The 23,146-nt window shown below is 43.2% G+C and overlaps 1 protein-coding gene across 1 annotated transcript in view; it reads right to left on the bottom strand.

Annotated features, from left to right (window-relative positions):
* The window catches only part of ANTXR1 (ANTXR cell adhesion molecule 1), a 180,586-nt gene that overhangs the window by 83,815 nt on the left and 73,625 nt on the right, over nt 1–23,146 (bottom strand). The window contains exon 13 of the mRNA XM_077805796.1: nt 2,836–2,931. Coding sequence (XP_077661922.1) covers nt 2,836–2,931 — 96 coding nt within the window. The remainder of the gene's footprint in view (nt 1–2,835; nt 2,932–23,146) is intronic.

Below are 23,146 nucleotides of genomic sequence, written 5' to 3'. Positions count from 1 at the left end.
ATTCTCATTCCAGCTTATGTGCTGGGTGTTTCATTGCCCCAGTACACCCCGCCACCCCTCCACAGCCCTCTCTGTGGTGGAAAGAATGTGTGTAATCTCATTGTCCTTGTCTTGATTAGGAAAAGAAGTGAACTTTAGCTTGAGCTTAGCTAGCATGACCTAAATGCCACCTTTTTCCAAGGAGAGATGCAAGGTTATACCTGTGGCTTGATATTAGCTGGTTGGATTGTAGCCTAGGCTCCTGCCTAGGTGTTAGGCCTAGCAAGGGTACAACTCAACTAGCTATAAGGTGTTACCCTGAATCTCAACTAGGAAAAAGGAGTTAAGTCAGACTTAGCGACCTTAGCTAAGCTTGATCTAACCTGGAGCACTTCTCATAGTCAAGCCATGGAAAATTACAATGGCTTGTAACTTTATTGTCCCTGTGGGAGAGGAAAAGCCACAGATGCTGGAATCGTATCAAAGAAAGGAACTGTCCTTGTTTAGTCCTTTAGGACCTACTGTAGGGAAGCAGGGATGAAAACTTAGGGCCAGATCCTTCATTTCTCTCAGTCAAAACTCATATTGACTTCAGAGACGGTAAGGACTGAGGGCCAGGTTTTGAGCACCTCACTCATGCCGACCAACACTGAAAGCCATGTGTGTCCTAGGGTACGTCTACACAGAAGCAAGTCCTAGAGCCCAGGACAGCTAATGTGTCATGGGGCTCAGGCTTGCAGGGCTAAAAATGGCAGTGTAGACACTAGGTCTCAGGCTGGAGCCTTGGCTCTGAGATCCTCCCCAATCATGGGGTTTCAGAGCCTGAGCTTGAAACGTCTACAGTACTATTTCAAGATCCACAGCCTGAGCCCGGTGAGCTGGTCAGCTGACCTGGGCTTTGAGACATGGTGTTGTGGGACTCTTATCATTGCTGTGCAGACAGACCTCTACTAACTACAGCGGGACCGCTCGTGGAGTAAGACACTATCCAGTGTGATAACAACATCAGATCCTCAGCTGGTGTAAATCAGCACAGCTCCATTGACTTCAATGAAATGATACCAATTTACACCAGGTGAGGATTTGGCCTTTGGCCCAGAGTATTAGAATCTTGCTCTGAGCGAGGACTGGAGAATGGGGTACTCAGAGAATGTCTCTCTCCATGTTAACGTCCCAGTCGGGTGTTTCACTAGGTTGTTTGTGTTTGGGTTTTTTTAAAATCATCTTAACTGGAGAGGAATTGAGCCTAATTTTAGAGATCCCTGTGGGAGTAGATGGGTGTCAGAGTTTGTATAACTTTGTTATTCATGACTGACAAGTTGTAGGGGGTAGCTGTAAAATATAATTTTATGGCTCTTCAGGGTTACTGTAGACTCACACTCTATGTTTCCTCCTCTTCCTCAAGCTTAACAGTGCTTCTTGCATCTTTCTAGCATATTTCCTGTTTTTTCTCCCTCCAACTTTTGGTTCCAAATATTTTGGCTGGCTGCAGTCCAGACTGAGAACCAAGCAAATTGCTGGATTCTTCCACACAGCCTTCCAGAAAGCCACGGTAAAGCCGAGACTGGAGTTAGATGTTAGAGGTGTGGTCGAGCACCTCATTTAAATACTGTCCCCACCCCTGTATTTAAAGAAGCTACGGCACAAAAATGAGAAGGATGCACATGCTGAGAGTGGGGTCAGATTCAGGCTACGTCTACACTAGGAGTCAGGGATGTGATTCCCAGCTCTTGTAGACAAACTTGCGCAAGGACTCATTGAGCAACTGTGCTAAAAATAGTCGTGTAGCAACGGGCAATGGCAGTGGTTAGCTGCCTTGAGTATGTAGCCACAGTGTCTAGGGGGGTTTGTATTCAGCACAGCTAGCCTCTTGTGTGCACCACCAACCATTGCACACACAATGCACCAAGCTGTCCACTTGCACTTTCATTTATCCACTTTGCACGTGCAAACAAGGGGTGGAATCCTAGTCCCACCGGATTAAATGGCAAAACTCCCACTGATTTCCATTTTGACAGAATTTCATCCGTGGCATTTTCCGAATATACCCTCCTTTGGAAACATAGCCTGAAAGGTCATTCTACAGTAGTTGGCATTTCATCTTCCATCATTCTGTTAAAGTGCACGTAGGTCGAAATGTCGATTCAGCAGAGCATCCTGGGTTAGTTTAATTCATCTCGGAACCTGCTCCTGTATACATCTCCTGAAACCCTTTCCTATTTTAGTGCCTCATCCTAAACCTTGCCATACCTGTAACTCCCACTGATGTCAAGGGGAGTTTTGCCTCTTCTGTAACTCCATGACCTATTTACTGTTCTGATGTACTGAGTGACCTTTGCATCTACTGTAAATAGAGTGATGAATTGCGCACTTCATCCCAGAATCCTTTGGAGACCCATAAACATGGATACATTTGGAAACAATGTTGCTTTTATATGGGGGGAGGCCAAAGAAGACCATGGGCCAGATGAATCCCTGGAACAAGTCCATGGATTTCAGCAGACTTACTCCAGAGATGAATTTGGCTGGATATGTTGCCTGGGTCATTCCTATTTAATTAAAAAATATGCCAAGACTAACTTAAGTGTTTAGAAATGAGCTTATCACTCAGAAATACTTTTATTCCTGGTAATAAAAATCCTCCCCCTCACTGCCCCGGATGCACACTAAATTATCACTGGCTTGGAATCCACAGCAGTTTCTCTCGGTTTGCAGTTTGGTTATCAGAGGCTACTGCTTGTCAGCTTTCTGTGTCTGTTGTCCATGCCAGCACCTCTGCTGTTATTTCGCTCCATGCCCCTGACAGCGCAGTTACAGCTACAATGCAGACAGATGGGGGTGGAAGCAGGGACTTACCACTGTACAGCACAGAGGCCAGAACCACCAGAGCAGAGCCAGCATCAGGAGAAGGAATAGGATCAACAAGGCGATGGCCAGGATGGTCCCATCAGACTGCCAGGGGGAGAGGCAAAGAGAATGTGAGATGCAGCAGGAGCTAAATACAAACTCCTCCCTCCCCAGCACCTGCAAAGCATCCTGCATTTATATGTGTGCACACGGTTCTTTGCACCCAGTAATTACCCTGATAGGCCTTTGCACATTGAGTTTATTTTTACTTACAAAGCACAATTTCCCAGCCCCCCATTCCCCGACACCTTCCCTCCTCCTCTCACCCACGTCATCACTTAGTCTTTTCAGTGCTAGTGGAAGCTGATGCCCTCATAGCCCTGCAGAAGGAGAGCATCTCTTTATTCAGAGGACAGGTGTAGCAGCTATGCAAGAGGATCCACCTCCAGGGGCAAGAAAGGAGTTCTTTGCCTCTCAGCGGAGAATGACAACAAGGGGGACCAATCAGAGCTGGTTTATTGAGTGGTGTGGACACTTGCCCACTCTGCAATGGACTGAGACCACCAGTTCATTTCTTATAGACCTCTGAACAGCAGCTGGACGGTAACCCAATTTAACCTTAGAGGGTGGAGGTGTTTGATGACTATGATCAAGGCCTTAAGCCACCCAGTCCCACAGTTAATTTATCTGTCACATCTAGATGAATTAATGACAGTGGCTTTTTTGAGGTGAAAGGCTATTTTGGCTCAGAAGCAGCTCAAAATACCAGTTAAATGGTCCATAGCTACATGGGATTCTGCAGTTGTCATCCAACTACATATCAGGACCACTGGGAATTGATTGGCAGGACTGGGACTAGAACTCATATCCTCCTGCTCCAAAAGGTGGCACTAAAGGTGAAGCTCATTAGCTCTTCTTTTCTATTCTATATCGGTTCTTAGACAGTGCTCATCAGCATAGTATCGCAGCACCTTCCAGTAGTTTCTTAGCTATTAGCAGCGTAGGGATTAGTTCACAGAGCTGGGCAGTTCTGAAACCAATCAGTAGACGGCCATGGTGCACACACACAGTAACCCAGTGGGTTTTCAACCTTTTCCGTATCAGAACCCTATCTCCCCCCTAAGGATTCCCCTCCCATCTAGCTGGAACCCCTCTCCCATTTAGCAGTATGGGAAGGACAGGTTAATTGCAGCCCCCTGACACCTGTTTGCAAATCCCACATTGAGAACTTCTGCACTATCCCACTCACTGCAGCGATCAAAATTGAACATGACATGTCTCATTGCTTCCAGATTTAATTTGAGGGATAGGCTCTTAGCTTCCTGAGATAAGCCAGTGTTTCTATGCCATTCCTGTCTTCTATCATCAGGCTTTGGGATCAGCAAGTAGGCAATTCGTTTTGGTTGGAGTCCAGTTGAGATGTTTTTGGTCTAAGAGCCAGACAGTTTTTTTTTTTAAAAATCAAGATTACAGCTTCTTATGGAGGCCTCTCATGATATCAGGTTGAACTGGAGGGTTCTGGAGGTTCTGTTATCCAGGTGTTTATTTAAGTAGCTGTCATTCATTGGCTGACTGATCACAATGTTATCGTCAGCAGTGTGAGCTCAACCAATGAAAAATCAGGTCAGGAAGGTTTCTCAAACCCGTTTGGAATTTAGAAATAATTGCTAGAAAACTGGCAACCCAATCCCCCAAACACAGAGAGATGGAGACAGCCAGCTCAGGCAAAAGAAAAATCTCCCCAAACCTTTTACAGGACCCCAACTAAACTCTCTAATATATGCTGGGGATCCCTATGATCCCTAGCCTCAGATCAGAAGGGCACGAAGTTAGCTGAAAGCCACCATAGCCCATCCCGCTCACTCCCTATGCTTTGTGTTCTTAACTTCACAGTTAGAGGCAGAGCACAGAATCTCTCCCATTGTGCCCTCACTGGGAGCTGCTGAGTACTGGGCACTCCAGAAAAGGTACCCCCCCTCCCTCCGCCCCCATTGCATTAGCTGCCACAGAAGCACAGAAGAAACAGACTCAGGAAATCTTTAGGCTCTCATTGCTCTTTGCTCCCATAACTTCTTTGTTGCCCGTCACTCACAAAAGCATCTTTTAATTAACAATAGCCTACAATCTGATTGCTACAAAACAAAGAAAAATTAAAGAGCTTTTTATAATTGTCTGTTAACCACAATTTGGTTTTAGATTTTTCTTTTGCAATTGCCTGTAAATACCCTGCTACATTACTCTATAGCATCTGGTTTTATGCTAGGCATCTTAAGTTGCCAGATGTTATACTGTATCTCAAAACAAAGAATCAGCCAGACAGATTTGGAAGGATTCTGTACGCAACATTTTCACGTCCTTACGCAGGCAATTACTCTCACTGAAGTTCAGCTTTGTCTCAATGAGGATTGCAGGATTTGATCTGATGTACCCACCAAAAATGCTACCTTGAAAAAATGTTGGTTTTAATTTTTACAAACTTCAAAAGATTGAATCTAGAGTTTGTGACTACAACTTCTGAAATACATAATGTTTTATTTTACCAATTTACTGATATTCTCAGCCTATTAATACTGTGCACTGTGTACTCTGACACAAAACACATTAAAAATAAGAGTGATCAGCCTTTTGCCTAAAACTACATCAGTCCTGAGTGATTGCGTGAATCCAGACTGCTGAGACAGCTGTAAAAATCTCTGCCAAACACTAGCCTAGGTGTAAAACTTGTGTAATTTACTCCTTGACAACTGCTGAGATGCACCAACTATGCTTGGAGTGGTCTTTTAGTTTTAAATGTCTTGCTATGATACCAAATAATTTTTAAAATTTTTTTTGCCTCTAATGTGCTGCAGATTTTACATGGTAGGACTCTGACGTCCAGACTTTGAAACAAATATGTTGGTAGAGAGAGCAAGGCAGACGGGGGATGAAACCATATTTTCACTGCTAAAGAGTCCAGTGAAGCCAGAAATTGCTGCAGAGTGTTGTTGGCAGTGGAAGGACATTGAAAACAAACACTGGAATATATTTTAAAACATAAATTGGCTCTATTAATAGGAAATCTTATAGAAAACATATTGGAGGCATTTCCTAATAGATTCCTTCCTCCCCCCACCCCTGAAAAATCATAATAAAATCCAAGAATTCTTGGCTTAGGGACATCAGTAGTCGAAAGAATGCACTTTACAGTAAAGCGCACACATGTTAAAAACATATGGCAGGATCCATAAATGCAGGGTAGCTGTGGAAGGTTTTTCTGTAAGGGAAACTTTTCACTTGAGTTCTATTTTGGCATTCTATTCTGCATCAACATTTCAGTCTGGTGTTAGTGGGTGCTGTGCCACTGGAGGTGCCCATCTGTCAGACAAGGAGTAAAACTGAGGTCCCAACCACTTATTTATTATTTGTATTATCGTAGTGCCTAACAGCCCCAGTCACGGACCAGGATCCCTTTGCGCTAGGGGCTGTACAAACAAAGAAAAAAAAGATGGTCCCTGCAACAAAGAACTTATTATCTAAGTACTGGTCTTTAAGGATCTTGTGGTACTCAGATGTGTTCATACGAGAGGAACCTGAACCAGAACCTTGGATCGCCTCACACTCTAATTTGGGTTTAAGAGTGGATTGAAAATTCAGTTCCATATTCAACAGTTGTGTCTTATCTCTAAACTCTCACAATACGTCATTGAGATGAGTATTATCGCTATTTTAGAGGGAGAGAAAACAGAGGAACTGCAAGTTTATAGCATGGCAAAGGTGCTCAAATATGTACCCAAAGTCCTAGGAGGGCTTTGACAGTCCATGCTGCTGAGGCTTCACTGCTATTGTTATTTGAGCGAGCTCGATCAAAGCTAGCTCAGGTACGTCCACATGTGCTTCCGTCACACCGCTGACTGCAGCACAGACATACCCTTAGACACCGAGGGGGATTTCCTCCAACACTTAGAACTGGCCTAACTCCAACACTCACTGAAGTCCATGGGAATTTAACCGTTGGCTTTGTGTGAGCAGAGTTAGGCCAGTGTTTCTGAAAATCCCACGCACAGCTTTGAATGAACTCCCAGCGATTTTTCTCTGGAGAGAAAGGAGAAACTTCTCTGTTGTTCAGTTTCCTTTTTTGATGTACAAGGGAAGGGAAGATAATGGGGTGAGCCTTCTTCTCACCACAGATTTAGACAGCTCTTATCCTTTCCATTAGACTTCACTGGGGACAGCTTTCATTACAGAAGTGACAGCTGACATCTATCATTCTTTTTATCACATATGTATTAACTTTTGAAACAATCTGGTGAAACAATTTGGTCCAATAAAAAGGAAAAGAAAACTCTTTTTAGATTCCAGTTTGCTTTGATCACATGCTGTGTGCAACTTCTTGAGTGGCAGCCAACTCGGTGAGGGACGTGACCATAAAATACCTGCTCTAGGCTCACCCAGTGTATGTAATCTAGTCTACCTTGCTATGAAGTGATATGCCCTATGGAAAAACCCAACTGAATTTAAAAGATTAGAACCTTTGTGTAGGCTTTTGGCGCATCCTCTGTTATTTGTATTGTGAGAGTGCTACAGACCCTGCTGAAATCAAGGCCACATTGTGCTAGGTGCGGTACAAAAATATAGTACGAGACAAATGGGGAACTGAGGTCAGAGAGGACAATGCTCTAATCCTGCAAATACTTACACAGGCTTAATTTTTACTTCAGTGAGACTGCCCACAAGCTTCAAATTAAGCATGTGCTTAAGCTTTTGCAAGATCAGGGCCTAAGTGATTTCCCAATGACATACAAGGAGTCTGTAGAAGAGCTAAGAGAGGAATCCAGATTTCCTGAGTCACAGGGCCATGCCTTAACCAGAAAGCCATCCTTCCCCCCCATCTCCTGCCTATTAAATTCAATAAGGAATTGCATCTCTGCTGTATAATTTGGTAGGATGGCTACAAAAAACCTACACAAATCTCAGCTTCCTTATTAAAGACTAAAGGCTTTAATGATGAATTCTAGAGAATTGGGGTTGGAAGAGACCTGAGGAGGTCATCTAGTCCAACCCCCTGCTCAAAGCAGGACCAATCCCCAATTTTTGCCCTGGATCCCAAATGGCCCCCTCAAGGATTGAACTCACAACCCTGGGTTTAGCAGGCCAATGCTCAAACCACTGAACTATCCCTCCCCCCCATTGCTATGTGCTGCAGTCACGCCTCTGATTGCTGGGTAGACATACCCTGAGATCTACCAAGACATTTCCTACATTAGTGACAGAACAGGCCTCAGATGCAGGGCCTGCTGCAATGAAAAGACTCACACTGACTGGGCTTTACATAAGGCTCCTAATTGACTTCCACCTGGCCTGGATACAAGCTAGCCATCTAGGGGCAAATGACTTCATGTTCCATTTTTCCACCCTCAGAACCATCCACTACTCTAATGGAGAGAGTGCTCAGTAATTGCTATTATTCCTCTTGCAAAGCAACTGTCACACAATCACCAGTATTAAAAAACCCTGCTCTTTCTATGCTAGAGGCTGAAACAGGACCAGGCACTGGTGAGCAGCTGCACACGTCAACTCTAGTGATGTTGATCCTTGTTACTTTATCGGGACTGATAAGACTTCAGGTGCTACAGTTCTAAAAGATTAACAGCCTTGCAGCAAGGAGCAGCTCTGATCAAAATGAGCTGGGCCTCACAGTTGCTAAGTCTCAGCACTTTGCTTGCAGCAGTAGAGGAGTATCTTTATTATCTTATTTTACAGAGGTTGTTACGTTTCCTTTTATCCTGGCATAAAGTGAATGCTGTGGGATGGATGCAGAGAACTTCTGTGCAGCAACCTGCTTCTTTTAGGGCCAGTCTACTCACAAACTTGCACTGAAATAACTAACATCTTTTCCATGCAAGTCTAGGTGTGGGCATTATTATTTTGGAACAAAATCAATGTATTTTGATCTTGCTCGAGCGGATAATAATAAAAGATATTACCTCACCTCCCTCGTCTCTCTGGATAATACTAGACTTTCATTTAGCAATCAGAGTCTTGCACCGAAATAACCAAAAGTATGAATTAAAACCCATTTAGGTCTTATGATGCAAGTTTGTGCATAGGCCAACCCTTTCTAAAAATATGCTACATACATTTCTTTGGGCATCAACTGAAGCAACAGAAGCTATAGAAATGACAGTGGAAGAACAGATTTTTCTCACAATGGTCAGTGCTTGTGTTGATGGGTTTTATTTTTTGTGAGCTGCGAAAAGAAGAAAAGTAACAGTTCTGAATGTCTTGTCTCTCCATAGTCGTATGCAACGCCAAGTAAATTAGAAACTGTACTAGAGGAGTGATGGGAAAAGTTTCGAAAGAATCTTCTCTCACTTGCCTCTCAGATTCACTCCTGCGGCCCCAGTCCTGCAACTGGATCTATGCTGGTGGCCCAGTTTGCCTGCATGGAACCCCACTGAACTCCACATGAGTGCACGATCCACCTGCAGAATCAGGACTAGAGCTGGTTAAAATAATTTTTTTTAAATGGAAAGTGCAGTTTTCTCAAAATTAAAACATTTTGTTGGAATGTGTCGATTTCAAGAAAAATTTAGATGGGGTGAAGTTTCATAATGAATCATTATGACTTTCTCATTTTGTTTTGACAGTGTTGAAACATTTTGTTTGTCAGTAAAAAGGTTTTGTTTTGATGTTATCATTTCCATTAATTTTGTTTTGACTTTTAAAAGTAGTATTTTGCTATAATGTTATATTAATATATTAAATATTATATGTATACAAATTTCATCTTTTATGTTTGAACATGATTGAAATGAAATTATTCAGTGTCATAGAAGCAATATGTTTCAAGGTTTCTGGATCAGTTTGGGGGGGAATATCTGTTCCATGAAAAATTTTAACTTTCCATTCTGATTCAGATCAGCTCCAATCAGGACCTTAGCTTGTAAGTGGCACAGGGCATGAGCATGCTTTCTGTGGAGTACTTTGCGTACTTGTGGGTGCTAATAAAATAATCTTCCTAGCAATATTAGTGCACAGAACAATTTCAGCAATTCAACTCCTAGTGTGATCTGTATTAGCAGAAAAGGTCAATGCAAATTATATTTGCAGCGTAAAGTAATGAAGATCAATTTATTTTAAAAACAAATCTGAGACCCTATGCCCTATGGTCCCCACAAAGCACTCCCTCAACTAATAAGATACAGGTCAAAGGCCGAGGAAAATGCTCATTAAATGTAGTTTGCATTTCACAAAGCTTCTATTGATACAATTGTGCAGTTCACCTTAATTGCCTGTAGACTTAGGAACACTGATAATTGGAAAAGCCTTCATTCTACAGTCCAGAACAGAGTCAGAATTAAAAAATGCATTTAGAAAGGAACTGTATTGAAGGGGGGCTGTTGTTTTTAATACAGTCTGCAGTGCTTTTCACAGTCACATGGTCTTTTTTGTTGTTATTGTTGTTTAAAGATCAAATCCACCCAGCATTGCTGAACATTTGAAAGTAGTTTAAGTCTCGTCTGTCTTCCAAATGGCCACAAAACCGATGCAGAGGTGCATCAAAGAGTCCTTTCTCCTCCCAGTTTTACTTCTAAAATTGAGTAAAGGTTAAGAGGCCCAGTTCTGCCATCCCGCTAATTTTAATGGGAGATACGCCCATGGGAGAACTGGAATCTAAGTGCAGTTCTTATGTTTCCTGAAGTGCTTGGTCTGTACCACATCTTGTTCCTCACCAGACATTCCAGGCAATTTGTTACTGGTCACCCCTGTCACCTCCACTGCGGTGTGGCAACTGCCTCATTAAAGGCAGGTCTGTAAGCTATAAGGCCTTCCATCTTCCCCAAGCTGGGGTCCGGTGCAGGGAGTCACAGGCACCCATGTCCCCAGGGGTTCTGCATTCCACAGCAAGGCTTGGTTTGGCTCAGCTGCTTCAGCAATTCCGGTACTGCAGCGTTTTCTGAATGAGAAACACTGCCCAGGACTGCCAGCTGCTGTGAAGGAGCTCGCTTCCTGGCTAGGCATTAGATCACTCCACGATTTTCCTCTCAAAGAGCCATTTGCAGCTCCAGAGTCTCAAGCCGTGTAACGAGCGGGGGGTAGGGTTTTTTATAGGTGCGGGATGGATTGACAACTTTGAAGAGATCAGCCACAGCACGTATGGAGGCAACGTAAGCTTCTTCCATGCTGCCTCTTGCCAACGTGCCTCACTCGTGAGCTGACGGGATCCCCTTTCCAAGAGAAAGCGTAGCTTATTTTTCCATGCTCATTCAATCCAGGACCTCCCTGCTGAGACTGCCTGCTGTGAGGTGGGAAGATGTCCACTGTGAACTGGACTGACCCCACAGGCCACAGAACTAATGGCAGATCACCACCAGTCAATAATTGCCCTAGTCTGTTCACTCCCTCTGAAGCAGTGGTTCTCAAGCAGGAGTACACAGACCCCTGGTGGTACGCAGAGGTCTTCCAAGGGAGCTCATCAACTCATCTAGATACTTGCCTAATTTTGCAACAGGCTACCTTAAAAGCACTAGTGAAGTCAGTACAAACTCAAATTTCATACAGACGACTTGTTTAGACTGCTCTATATACTATACACTGAAATATAAGTACAATATTTATATTCCAATTGATTTATTTTATAATTATATGGTAAAAATGAGAAAGGAAGCAATTTGTCAGCAATAGTGTGCCGTGACACTTTTGTATTTTTATGTCTGGTTTTATAATCAAGTACCAGTAGTTTTTAAGTGAGGAGAAACTTGGGGCAATGCAAGACAAATCAGACTTCTGAGAGGGGTACAGTCATCTGGAAATGTTGAAAGCCACTGCTCTGAAGCACCTGGCATTGGCCACAGTCAGAAGACAGGGTACTGGACTAGATGGACCGTTGGTCTGACCCAGTCTGGCTGTTCTTATGTTACTGACCTTGGGCAGATCTGAATGCTCAACCTACAGGAGAACCTTTCAACAGTTCCTTCACTGACTCTCTGAGCCATCCTGTCCCCTTGCAAAAAAGTGCTTTACATTTCTCCTTAGCTGAGACACGTACAGAGCTGCAAAAGACCTTAGAGCAAACAGCTGCAGTGCATGTCCTGCTGAATTCGTGTTCCTCTGAGCTGCTGGAACTTAAAGAAGGACTAAACCATATTCGTGACATTGACACTGTCACGTTGCAGAGGACAGTACAACTTAGTGCATGCAACTGGCAATGAGCTTTGATCCATACCAAAGGAAGCTGAAATGATCCCATAGGGCCTGATCCTGAAATTTGCTAAGGGTGCTCACCTTACGTCGTTGGGGCCACAAGGAAGGATTTTTAAAGTGCTCAACAATGCCGAACTCTGCTCCCATTAAAGTCAATAATCAAACATCTCTTGACTCCAATACGAGCAGAATTAGGCCACTTTTGAAAACTGCACTATTAATTACCACCTGTCACGAGATGTAGCCTCTGGGCTCTCTGATTAAAGGGGGAGAATGTGGAGCAGTATGATATCTATAGCATAAATACCAGTTGTCAAGTTCCAGACTTATGGGTCTGGAGGCTACATGGATCCTTATTTTCTATTTCAAATAGAAGAACATATTTCTCAGGCAGACATATTAAAAGGCCCTGGATAAACCCAGTGTTAAATGCAACAGGGAGGGAGTTGGTAATAGTCATAAGAATAGAAAATCACAGTTTTTCTTGGCCTTTGAAAATACTCCAAGCCATTTGTATATTTAAAAATTATCCCTAGCTGTGTCCTGCTGTCTCTTCAATCCAAACTGTAAGCACTTAGGGCTTGATTGAGTCAGGGGATACTTTGACTTCTCTCAGCACAAAGGCCTTGGTAGCAGGAAACAAAGGAATCTCCTAAAAACAAAAAGGCCCACCCTGGAAGACATGTACCTTTCTAGGACACTGGAAAACAGGCTGGCAGCAGCCCGCTGAGACCAAGAACAATTCTAGTATGTAAGAAAACTAGCCTTATCTCCCAAATTATTAGATTGTGAGCTCTTCGGGGGAAGGGACTGTCTTTTTATTCTGTGTTTGTTCAATGCCTGGCAGAAAGGGTTGTGGTCCAAGCCTGAAGCTTCTCGGTGCTACTGCAATACAAATAAATAATAATACATTCATAATAAATGCTGAAGAAAACTGGAGGTTCCTTCCTACCCCCCGATCCCGCCAGGAATGGGTTGAGACACATTGCCAGGGGCAGTACAGAGGATATTGATTGTTAAATATTATTTGTACTACAGAAGTACCTACAGACCGTATCGGAGGTGGAGGCCCCGTTGACCAAGTGCTGTGCAAACATATGGTGAGAAACAGTCCTTGCTCCAAGAACTTACACCCTAAATAGACAAGACAGGCAAAGGACTGGAGAAAGGAAGGACATAGATTGGAAGCTCTTTAGAGCAGAAAACATCTTTTTCTTTTGTGTTTGTACTGTACCTAGCACTATGGTAATACAAATAATAATTATCCCCATTTTCCAGATGGAGAACTGACGCCTAGAGAGATGAAGGTCCAAGGTCACACAGGGACCTGTGGCACAACTGGGATCGAGCCCAGATCTCCTGAGTCCCAGTCTAGTGCTCAAACCACAAGGCCATCCCTTCCCTTTACTCTTGCTCCTTCTGGCCCTGTTCTTTGTCTATGCAGAGGACTGAAGTCTCAGGGCTGTATATTTGGCACCTTTCCTCAACACTAAGTTCACCCATGTTGGCAATCTTTGTTCCTGTGTTTCCTTTTGCTTCAGGTAACGCACGAGCAATACAGGTTTAGAATCATTCATGGAGATGGGGAGGATTCTTTCCCCTGCTCTCTACACGGGGACAGGACATTTTCAAATAAAAGAAAAACAGTGCTTCCTTTTTTAAAAGGTAAAAGTTTAGAAAAGGCAACTTTAAAAAACCTCCAAGACAAACAAATTAATCAAATATTTCCAGCCAGCCGAGCCTTGTCATACTGGAGATCTTGGCATCTGATCCCACAACTAAGTGTACAAACAGCCCACTGTCTCTGGGACTTTAATAATGCACTCACGCCAGCCATTCCCTTTTCTGACGGGGTAGCTGCCAATGGCCAGGCAGTCTGGGCCAAATGCCACCTTCACTTAAACCCATACCACAGCTACTCAACTTGAATGGGGTTGCATGACAGTAAGGAGGGGCAGAACTTGGCTCTTTGTCCACAAACCCCCCTGCTTTACGCAGTAATTTCCCCTTGCTACTGAAAAAAAGCCAACTTTCTAATGCTTGTCATCGCCAGCCAAAACACAGCCATCCTCAGCTTTGGCTTGCAGCTAGCAGAGCCTTGGAAGGAAAACAAGAAATATGGGTTTGGTCTGAGAAAATTGGGTACAAGCTTAATATTTAAAAAGACAGAATCTCCCTCCACCCCCAGCACTCTCTCCTATATTAGAACAGGGGTACCTGAATATTGCAAGACTGAGCACTGCAGTAACAGCATATTGGGAATGAAAGGGTTTCATCTGCATTCCATAACTTAATAACATCAGACTGGAAATAAGGCGTACATTTTTAACGGTGAGGGTAATTAATCACTGGAACAATTTGCCAAGGGTTGTGGTGGATTCTCCATCACTGGCAATTTTTTAATCAAGATGGGACGTTTTTCTAAAAGCTCTGCTCTAGTTCAAATAGGAATTAATTCAGGGAAGTCGTATGGCCTGTGTTTGCAAGAGGTAAGACTAGATGATCACAGCAGACCCTCCTGGTTTGATGATCTATGAAAATGCCCTTGGGTTTGTATTGCATTTGATAGAGGAGCTGAGATGGATATATGGACTGACCTCACCAGCAACAAAAACCTCTTTATTCCCTGAAGCTACAGGGAGAGGTTGGTGGCTGGCCATGCTTTATAGAATCACAGAAACATAGACCTTGAAGGGACCTTGAGACCTAGTCCATCCTCTTACACCGAGGCAGGACCAAGCAGACCTAGACCTTCCCTGTCTCTGGACTTTGCCAGCTGCATTTAGCTCTTTGATCCTGCTCTGGGCAAACCTGGAGGATGGGGGAATAGGAACAGAGTACAGGCCTTCTTGAAACATCTCATTTTCCCCAGCCAGATTCTGCCCTCACTTCCCTCTGCTCGGCCCAACCCTGCGGTCGGCCAGAGTGTGCTCTCTCTCTAACCAACTAAGAGTAGGTGTTGGCTAATTAATTAGGTCAGGCTAACTTTATAACCTGGCAAGCACTGGATATGATATTCCTGGCCCCTCTGCAGGACACGCTGATTTTCCATTGCTGGCAGATGGAATTCTGCTCTTAGCTTTAATGATCTCGCAGGTGTGTGGCATGGCCCAGCCAGGTTTCCTGTTATAGACTTCAGCCCTCAGATATCGGAATAGCAATAAGATATTTAGACACAACAAAAACAATCAGTGAGTAGTATTGAGGGGGTGGGGTATTTAATTTAAAATCACAATAATGAGATTTAGAGGGAAATCTCTCCTTATGTAACTCCCCTTCTAACTTCTTATTACCAATTATGTAATCCTGAATTAGCGCTAAAGAGATTCCAAGAGCTCTGAACCTTGGGAAAGTTTGGATCCAGATTTCACAGCTCACTCCTAACTCTGTTAAGGGCCAAACTTAAATAATGTATCAGCTCTGAACACAATCTCTCTCTCTAACTTTGTGGAAGTTCAGAGCTCAGCTTTGTAGCTTGGGCCCCTACAGTACCAGCAAATCTGACATAGAGTAAGATGAGGAGTGCTGGTCAGAGTGACAGCAATGGTTCACAAAAAATACAGACAGACCTAAATCAATCTTCACTCAAAGCTTAAACCAAAACATCTACGGGGCTAAAACCTTCCCTTTGCTTTGTTGTTATGCACCATTGCACTTCTTGTGTCAGTCCAGAAGTGAAAGTATCGAAATTCCACATCAAATACAGCTCCTGCTTTACCACAGTAGAGAATTTGGCCTACAGTTTTTCCTTACATCTGATTTCTCTCTGTGCTAAAGAGAGATTCAACTTCGCAAAAGCAACCGGTGGAATTCTAAGTAAATGTCTCTTATTGACTCCAGAAGGATAAGATCAAATTACAACCAAACATTTGTTTAGCCAAGGGTCATCCCTGCTCATGAGATCTGAAAGTCAAGCTGGGTTCTTCCTCACTCCCACATCCTCATCAATGGTGCATTTGGAACTTGGTTTATTTTGCTAATGCATATGTGCATCTCTAGACAAATTCTGGACTACCTGATATCTAGCACAAGACACTTAAAGAGGCTTCATGTATGTAACTAACTTTGCTGTCTGAAAGAATTGCTTTTGAAAATCCATTCTGTGATTAAGATGTAAGAAGGAAAAATAAAATCTTAAACCACTGACCTCCTGCAGATTATTTCACATCTCAGGCTTGGAAATAGCCAATTTTATTTTTTTAATGTAGACTTTGTACAGTCCAGATCACGTCTTTTTGTTTTGTTTCTAGGTTATTACATTTTTCTAAAAACATACTTTATTATGGAAACACTGACAGCCCCTTGACTGCAAATGCTTCTCTTTGGAAAAAATGCATTTTTTTTGCATTTTTTAAATGTTTTACTCAGTAAGCCATGCTTATCTATGCTATATTAAGAACTGGAGAGACTATCATCATCATTTCTTCTGAGAGACAGAGAGTTCTAGTGGACTATAAGCAAAGCATGGGAGTAAAATATCCTAAGTGACTTAGGAGCCTTTTTCCCATTTTAGTCACTTTTGAAAATGGGATTTAGCCACTTTTGAAAATTTTGTCCTTGCATTTTTGGTTCTGTCACTGGCTTAGGTCCTCATTCAGGAAAGCATTTCTATTCAGGAAGAGTGCTTAAAATGCTTAAACTTTAAGCATATTTTAAGTCCCATTGTGGCCAACGGGACTTCGCTTTAATGTATAAAGATGGACTTAAGCACATAGGATCATAGAATATCAGGGTTGGAAGGGACCTCAGGAGGTCATCTAGTCCAATCCCCTGCTCAAAGCAGGACCAATCCCCAACTAAATCATCCCAGCCAGGGCTTTGTCAAGCCTGACCTTAAAAACCTCTAAGGATGGAGATTCCACCACCTCCCTAGGTAACCCATTCCCGTGGTTCATCACCCTCATAGTGAGAAAGTTTTTCCTAATGTCCAACCTAAACCTCCCCCACTGCAACTTGAGACCATTGCTCCTTGTTCTGTCATCTGGTACCACTGAAAACAGTCTAGATCCACCATCTTTGGAACCCTCTTTCAGGTAGTTGAAAGCAGCTATCAAATCCCCCCCTCATTCTTCTCTTCCGCAGACTAAACAATCCCAGTTTCCTCAACCTCTCCTCATTAGTCATGTGCTCCAGCCCCCTAATCATTTCTGCTGCCCTCCACTGTACTCTTTCCAGTTTTTCCACATCCTTCTTGTAGTGTGGGGCCCAAAACTGGACACAGTACTCCAGATGCTTACGTGCAGTCCTGAATCAAGGTCTGTCTGACTTTGGGCAAGTCACTAAGGGCTTGTCTACACAGAGACATCGTGAATGGTAAATCGGGCTGTGCATCTACAGTGCTCTAGCCTGCCATATGCTCTGTGGCCATGTGGACCCAGCTAGGGTGCACTGAATGTTCCATATGGTAGGGAATGCTTAGTGCACAGTAGCAGGGTCCACACGGTCACTTACAGAAGTCTACATTACAAACGCTACAGTGACACAACTGTGGTGCTGTAGTGAAAACCCTTACTACCTCTACAGAAGGGTTTTTTCTGTTGCTGCAGTAAATCCACCCCCTCGAGAGGTGGCAGCTAGGTCGACGGAAGAATTGTTCCATCGACCTAGCAGTTTCAAAGCTGGGGCTTAGGTAAGTACTGATTATTACTGGGTGGGCAGGGGCAGGCCTAGACCTACATCCCAGATCTGAGTATCCCTCAAACTTTGCAACATTATCCCCTCTCCAACACATCAGTGAGTAAGTTTGTACAATTTCTTGAGAACTGTGGGAGGCAGAATCAACGGCATCAGTCCTTATGACAAGATTCCTGTTTGCACATGCGTGTGCAGAGATTGCACACACAGCCTGCAGCTTTGGAGGTTGTTTCAGCTCTATAACATAACAACTCTCTTTGTCATGATTATAAAAAAAAACAAAAAACAAAACCAACCTAGCTGTGACTGATCTGGGACTGACAGGTATTTGACAAGCACCATCCCTCAATGCTGGAAATGAGATCTATTTTGGGCCTTCCTAAAGGGCTTGGAATTGGACCAAGCTAGTCATCACATATGCGTCTTACTCCTTGTCTTCAGAATGTTTCCCTCTTTTTCTACTCCCTGAAACATTGCAGCAGATTTCACACTGCAGATGGAGAAGTGCAAGGAACGGCTTATGTTAGACTCTGTGCGCTCACATAAAGTTCTGCTTATGCTCAGAGGGAGTCTGCGGAGCTGCATCAATTTACACTAGCTAAGGATCTGGTTCTCTATTTCACTGTATTTGGATCCATAAAACAGCACACATACTGCTAGCCTGTCTGCCCGTGCTAGGAGGGTGTGGCACCATGCCCAGAGTCCGGCTCAGGTCCCTTTTACTCAGGACTTCAGCTTTGTTTCTTCCACATAAAATTCATACAGCACATCAAATCATCCTCTCCCCGCTAACCTGGGGATTTCTGCAGGGGCCTATCTATTCCCTACAGGCCGGCAGGGAGCCCTGCCTCACTGGACCACACTTCCTCACGAAGAGCCTTATTTACCATTGCCATGCACAAGTGCAAAGCTCTAGCAAACCAGAATGGTGGCATTTTACACCCCCTTTTGCACTGGTGCAAATGACTATATGCAATGGTAAATCCAGCTGTAAGTGCCCATTCCGAAGGAACACAATGGGAGTTTTACCATTGACTTCAACAGGAGCAAGATCGGATGCTAATGACACACTGTGGGCAATAAACGCTTTGGTGTGCAAACCTAACAGGAGAGAGATATAACAAGATCTAATGGCTGGAAGTTGAAGCCAGACAAATTCAAAACAAGACTCAAATTTGTAACAGTGCCAATAATTATCCAAAAAGAAAAGGAATACTAGTGGCACCTTAGAGACTAACCAATTTATCTGAGCATAAGCTTTCGTGAGCTACAGCTCACTTCATCGGATGCATCCGATGAAGTGAGCTGTAGCTCACGAAAGCTTATGCTCAGATAAATTGGTTAGGCTCTAAGGTGCCACTAGTACTCCTTTTCTTTTTGTGAATACAGATTAACACGGCTGCTACTCTGAAACCAATAATTATCCATTGGAACAACCGACCAAGGGAAGTGGTGGAGTCTCCATCTTTTGATGTCTTCAGATCAGGACTGGATGCCTTTCTTGAAGAGATGCTTTAGTCAAACACAGGTGACTGGGATCCACAGAGGAGTAGCTGGGTGAAATGCTATATTCTATATCATACAGGAGATTGGACTGGATGATCAAATGGTCCATTCTGGATTTAAAAATCTACAAAACTATGATTTTTTTAACATGATGTAACAAATCAAATAAACAGAACTCCCTGCGTCTCAGTGAGCTCCTGGGCAGTTATGCTGAATATGCTGCCGAGAGGGCTGCCGAGGTTTGCCTGTGCTGCCAGCACCTTGCTGGAAACTGGTTTGGCCTGGATTTTTCAACATCACTTCAACATCAACATCTCCTTCCCCGGAATGTCAAAATTTTCCACTTTTGCAAAAACGGAGTCTGAGTATATTAAAAAAAGAAATAAAAAGAGGGTTTTTTTTTCTTTTGTATTAAGTGTTTGAAGGCTAAGTTTGTTAGGGTTTCTGTTTTCTTTACAAGATCAGATAAAATCCAAAAGGAAGCACTGGTTACATTTTTTCCCCTTGAAGAGTGAACGAATAGAATCAATGCAAACAAAAGCAAGTCAAATTAACCTAAAGCTATGCAGTTATAATAGCTAAGCAAGGGGCTCACAGGTTTTACCGATACAGCTGATATTTGTTGTTTATTGACATTTAGAAATACAATTTCTGCAAATTGTACAGGTTGTTAATTCATGTGTTTCATTGCAGTTACCTTCCTCTTCCCTCTGTTTGTCTGTTAAAGCCACTCAGTGAGCCTAGTCTTTCATTAGGGTCAGATTGTCAACCCTGAACACAAACAGTGATGAGCAGTTATTTAATCCTACAAAAACAACAAGGAGTCAGGTGGCATCTTTAAGACGAACAGATTTATTTGGGCATAAGCTTTTGTGGGTAGTGGGTTTTTACCCACGAAAGCTAATGCCCAAATAAATCTGTTAGCCTTTAAGGTGCCACCGGACTCCTTATTGTTTTTGTGGATACAGACTAACATGGCTACTCCCTGATACTTAATCCTATAAGTTACTTTAATGGAACTACTGGTGTGAGTAGCCGTTGATTGTTGGGAGTAAGGGTTCACAATCTCGCCTTTAATTCACAGGCTCTTTTGGGGGAAGGACTGTTTCTTTTGTACAGCCCCTACCACAATGAGGACTCCTTATCCTGATTTGGGATTTGCCGTGGGTTCTACTGCAGTACAAATATTAAATAATAGTAATTTGGAATGAGGTGTTCATGTGTTTGATTAAAGCCATCAGCTGAAACATCGTGGCTTTTCAAAACAAATGTTTTTATCAAATAGTGAGAATATTAGAGCTAGCGAATGGCACCGCAGTCTAGTGAAATGTTCCATACATGTTACATGTACATTCACATATACTTCCCGAGGGCTACGTCCACACTGTGAGTTAGGGGTGTGATCCCCCTGCTCGTGCACACGGGCTCACACTCGCTCTCATGCAGTTGTCACGAGTGTAAACAGCAGTGTGGCCACGAGTAGCCGTAGGGGAGGCACAGTGGAGCCATGCCAGGTACAAACCCACCTGAAAGCGGTAGGTATGTAGTCAGCCTGGCTCAGCCGTGCCTGCACATCACTGCTCGTGCCACTGTGGCTGCCCGGACATGTATGCTTGTGCTAGCTTGAGAAGAGCTAGCGTGAGTATGGGGGAGGAAGAGCTTAGTGGTTTGAGCATTGGCCTGCTAAACTCAGGGTTGTCAGTTCAATCCTTGAGGGGGCCATTTAGGGATCTGGGGCAAAAATTGGGGATTGGTCCTGCTTTGAGCAGGGGGTTGAACTAGATGACCTCCTGAGGTCCCTTCCAACCCTGATATTCTATATGTACACTAGCAGGGGAGTCACACCCATAGACATAGCTTCAGGAGCCGCTTCCAAAGTGATCTGGTCATTTAGGTGCCTAACTCCCATTTAAATCAACTCCTGCTGAATAAGGAATAAGGTGCCTCAATACATTTGAGAATCTGAACCCTAAGTGGCTAAGAGCCAGATTTTTAGGGCCTAAAAATGGGGAAAGGCGCAGAGTAAGATTTTAAAAAATGCCTAAGCAAGTCAGACTCCTAAATCCCATTGGAATCAGTGGCAGTTAGGAGTCTATCTGCATCTTTAGGTGTTAAAATACCTTTGAAAATCTGGCTCCAAATCCCTGCTGAAAATGGGACTCAGGCTCCTAGACATTAAATGCTTTTGAAAACTTTAGCCTGGATCTAGTATTCTCATTGTTTGATAAAATGTTATATATCTAGAGAGATTGCAGGGCTGGGGGACAGACAGACAGATAGACTGATAGAGTGCAGGGATTGATAGATTTGTCTGTCTCTATTCTCTAGGAGTCTTTAGATGCTGGACACAGGAGGCAGACCCTAAACTGTTAAATTAGCTTAGCTCCACTGACATCAGTGAAACTGCACCAGTTTTGTCCAGCTGAGAACCTGGCCCAGGATTTCAGGCAATGGGGTGTTATAAAAGCCTTGTCAGGCAGGAGTGATGGCGCCGACAGACTCAGTTAGTGATCTGATGACCGCATTAATCAATGCATCAATAATTTAGGAGTCAGGGAGATTTTATGATGCCTTGTATATTTTAGGTAATTGGTTGCTGCGAGTGCAGGTTTATGTGAGTGTGAGTTCTCCCCTTAGGAGCTGTTCATTTCTCTTCTTTGAGAAGGGTTGTAGCATTATCGATGAAATGTTAAGACCAGTTAATCCTTGGGTGTCGTGGGTTGGATTCCCTGAAAGATTCAGAGCTAATGCTCTGGATGGAGAGTTTCGACAAAAGTTTTAGCAGTGTATATTCCAAGAAAAGAAATGTATCTTTGATGAATGAGTCTCATAAGAAGTTACAGTAGCACATTTAATGTTGGGCTCTAGAAGCACCAGGCAACTCTGACCTGATAATGTCTCTTTATACCACTGTGGCAGCATAGAGGGTCTTAAAATGGTACAAAGGGACATTAGCATAACTCAGGATCAGGCCCATCAATTGGCATTTTCCAAAGAGTCTATGGGACTTAGGCACCCCCTCCCCATTCAAAGTCAATGGGACTTGGGTGCCTAACTCCCATAGCCCCCTTTGAAAATCCCAGATTAGTGGGTTCTGTCTGACTGACATTGCTCAATGGGGAGAGAGTTTAAATTGGCATTATAGGACTGGATACTGTTCAAATAGAGTGAGATGTGCAAGGCAATTTTGTTCAAACAGCACAGAACTCCACAGGACAGAGAAAGAGAACGTCTTGTTGAAAAATAATTAGGGAATGATCCAAATGCCAATTGTAGATTTAAACCAAATCATGTTCCTTTGAGACCTTTGCAACTTATTGAGGAGAACTCCCATGGAGTTGGACCCATAATTTCCCTTGATGTCTTTGAAAATCTCCCCTGGGAGAGAGAGAGATTGCTGGTCAAACAATGGAAAAGAAATGTCAGCAGAAGAAATATTCCTTTTTTAAAATCAAAATGTCTGATTTCTCAAAATGATTAGATAGTTCTGAGTTTTATAAAGATGCCTTTCCCTCCATTGATGGACTTTAGATAGTCTTGGAAGAAGGATGTTTCATACAAGAGTTATGGGGGAAATGACAGAGTCTATCTTGAAGGTCTCCAAGCCATGAGAATGTGTTGTAAGAATTTGTTGCTATGTTGTAGAATCATGTAAGGAAGAGGTAGTAAAGCCCATTACAGTATTCAGTCCCTTTATTTGCAGGTTTGTTCCTTAACATGCTATTCTCCAGGGTTTTCTGCCATCTACATTTAAAATGTCCTAACTATCTCCTTTGGGAGACTACTCCATAGCTAAGAATCTCACTGATAGGAAGATTTCTGAATATAAATATTCCCTTTGAAAGTTATACCTGCAGGCGACAGCCTCAGACATTCACTCCCCTCTCTGATGTCTACGCTCTTTACAGACTTGCAGTCGTGTCTCCTTGCTCAGAGGTCATTTTGCCATGTTATAATACATTATTCCAATCTTCCTTCATAAGCTCTTCCCCTCTCG

Source organism: Eretmochelys imbricata, chromosome 26, assembly GCF_965152235.1.
Source record: "Eretmochelys imbricata isolate rEreImb1 chromosome 26, rEreImb1.hap1, whole genome shotgun sequence".
NCBI lineage: Eukaryota > Metazoa > Chordata > Testudines > Cheloniidae > Eretmochelys > Eretmochelys imbricata.
Note: the sequence above shows the minus strand (reverse complement) of the source record. Positions and strands in the feature narration are given on the sequence as shown.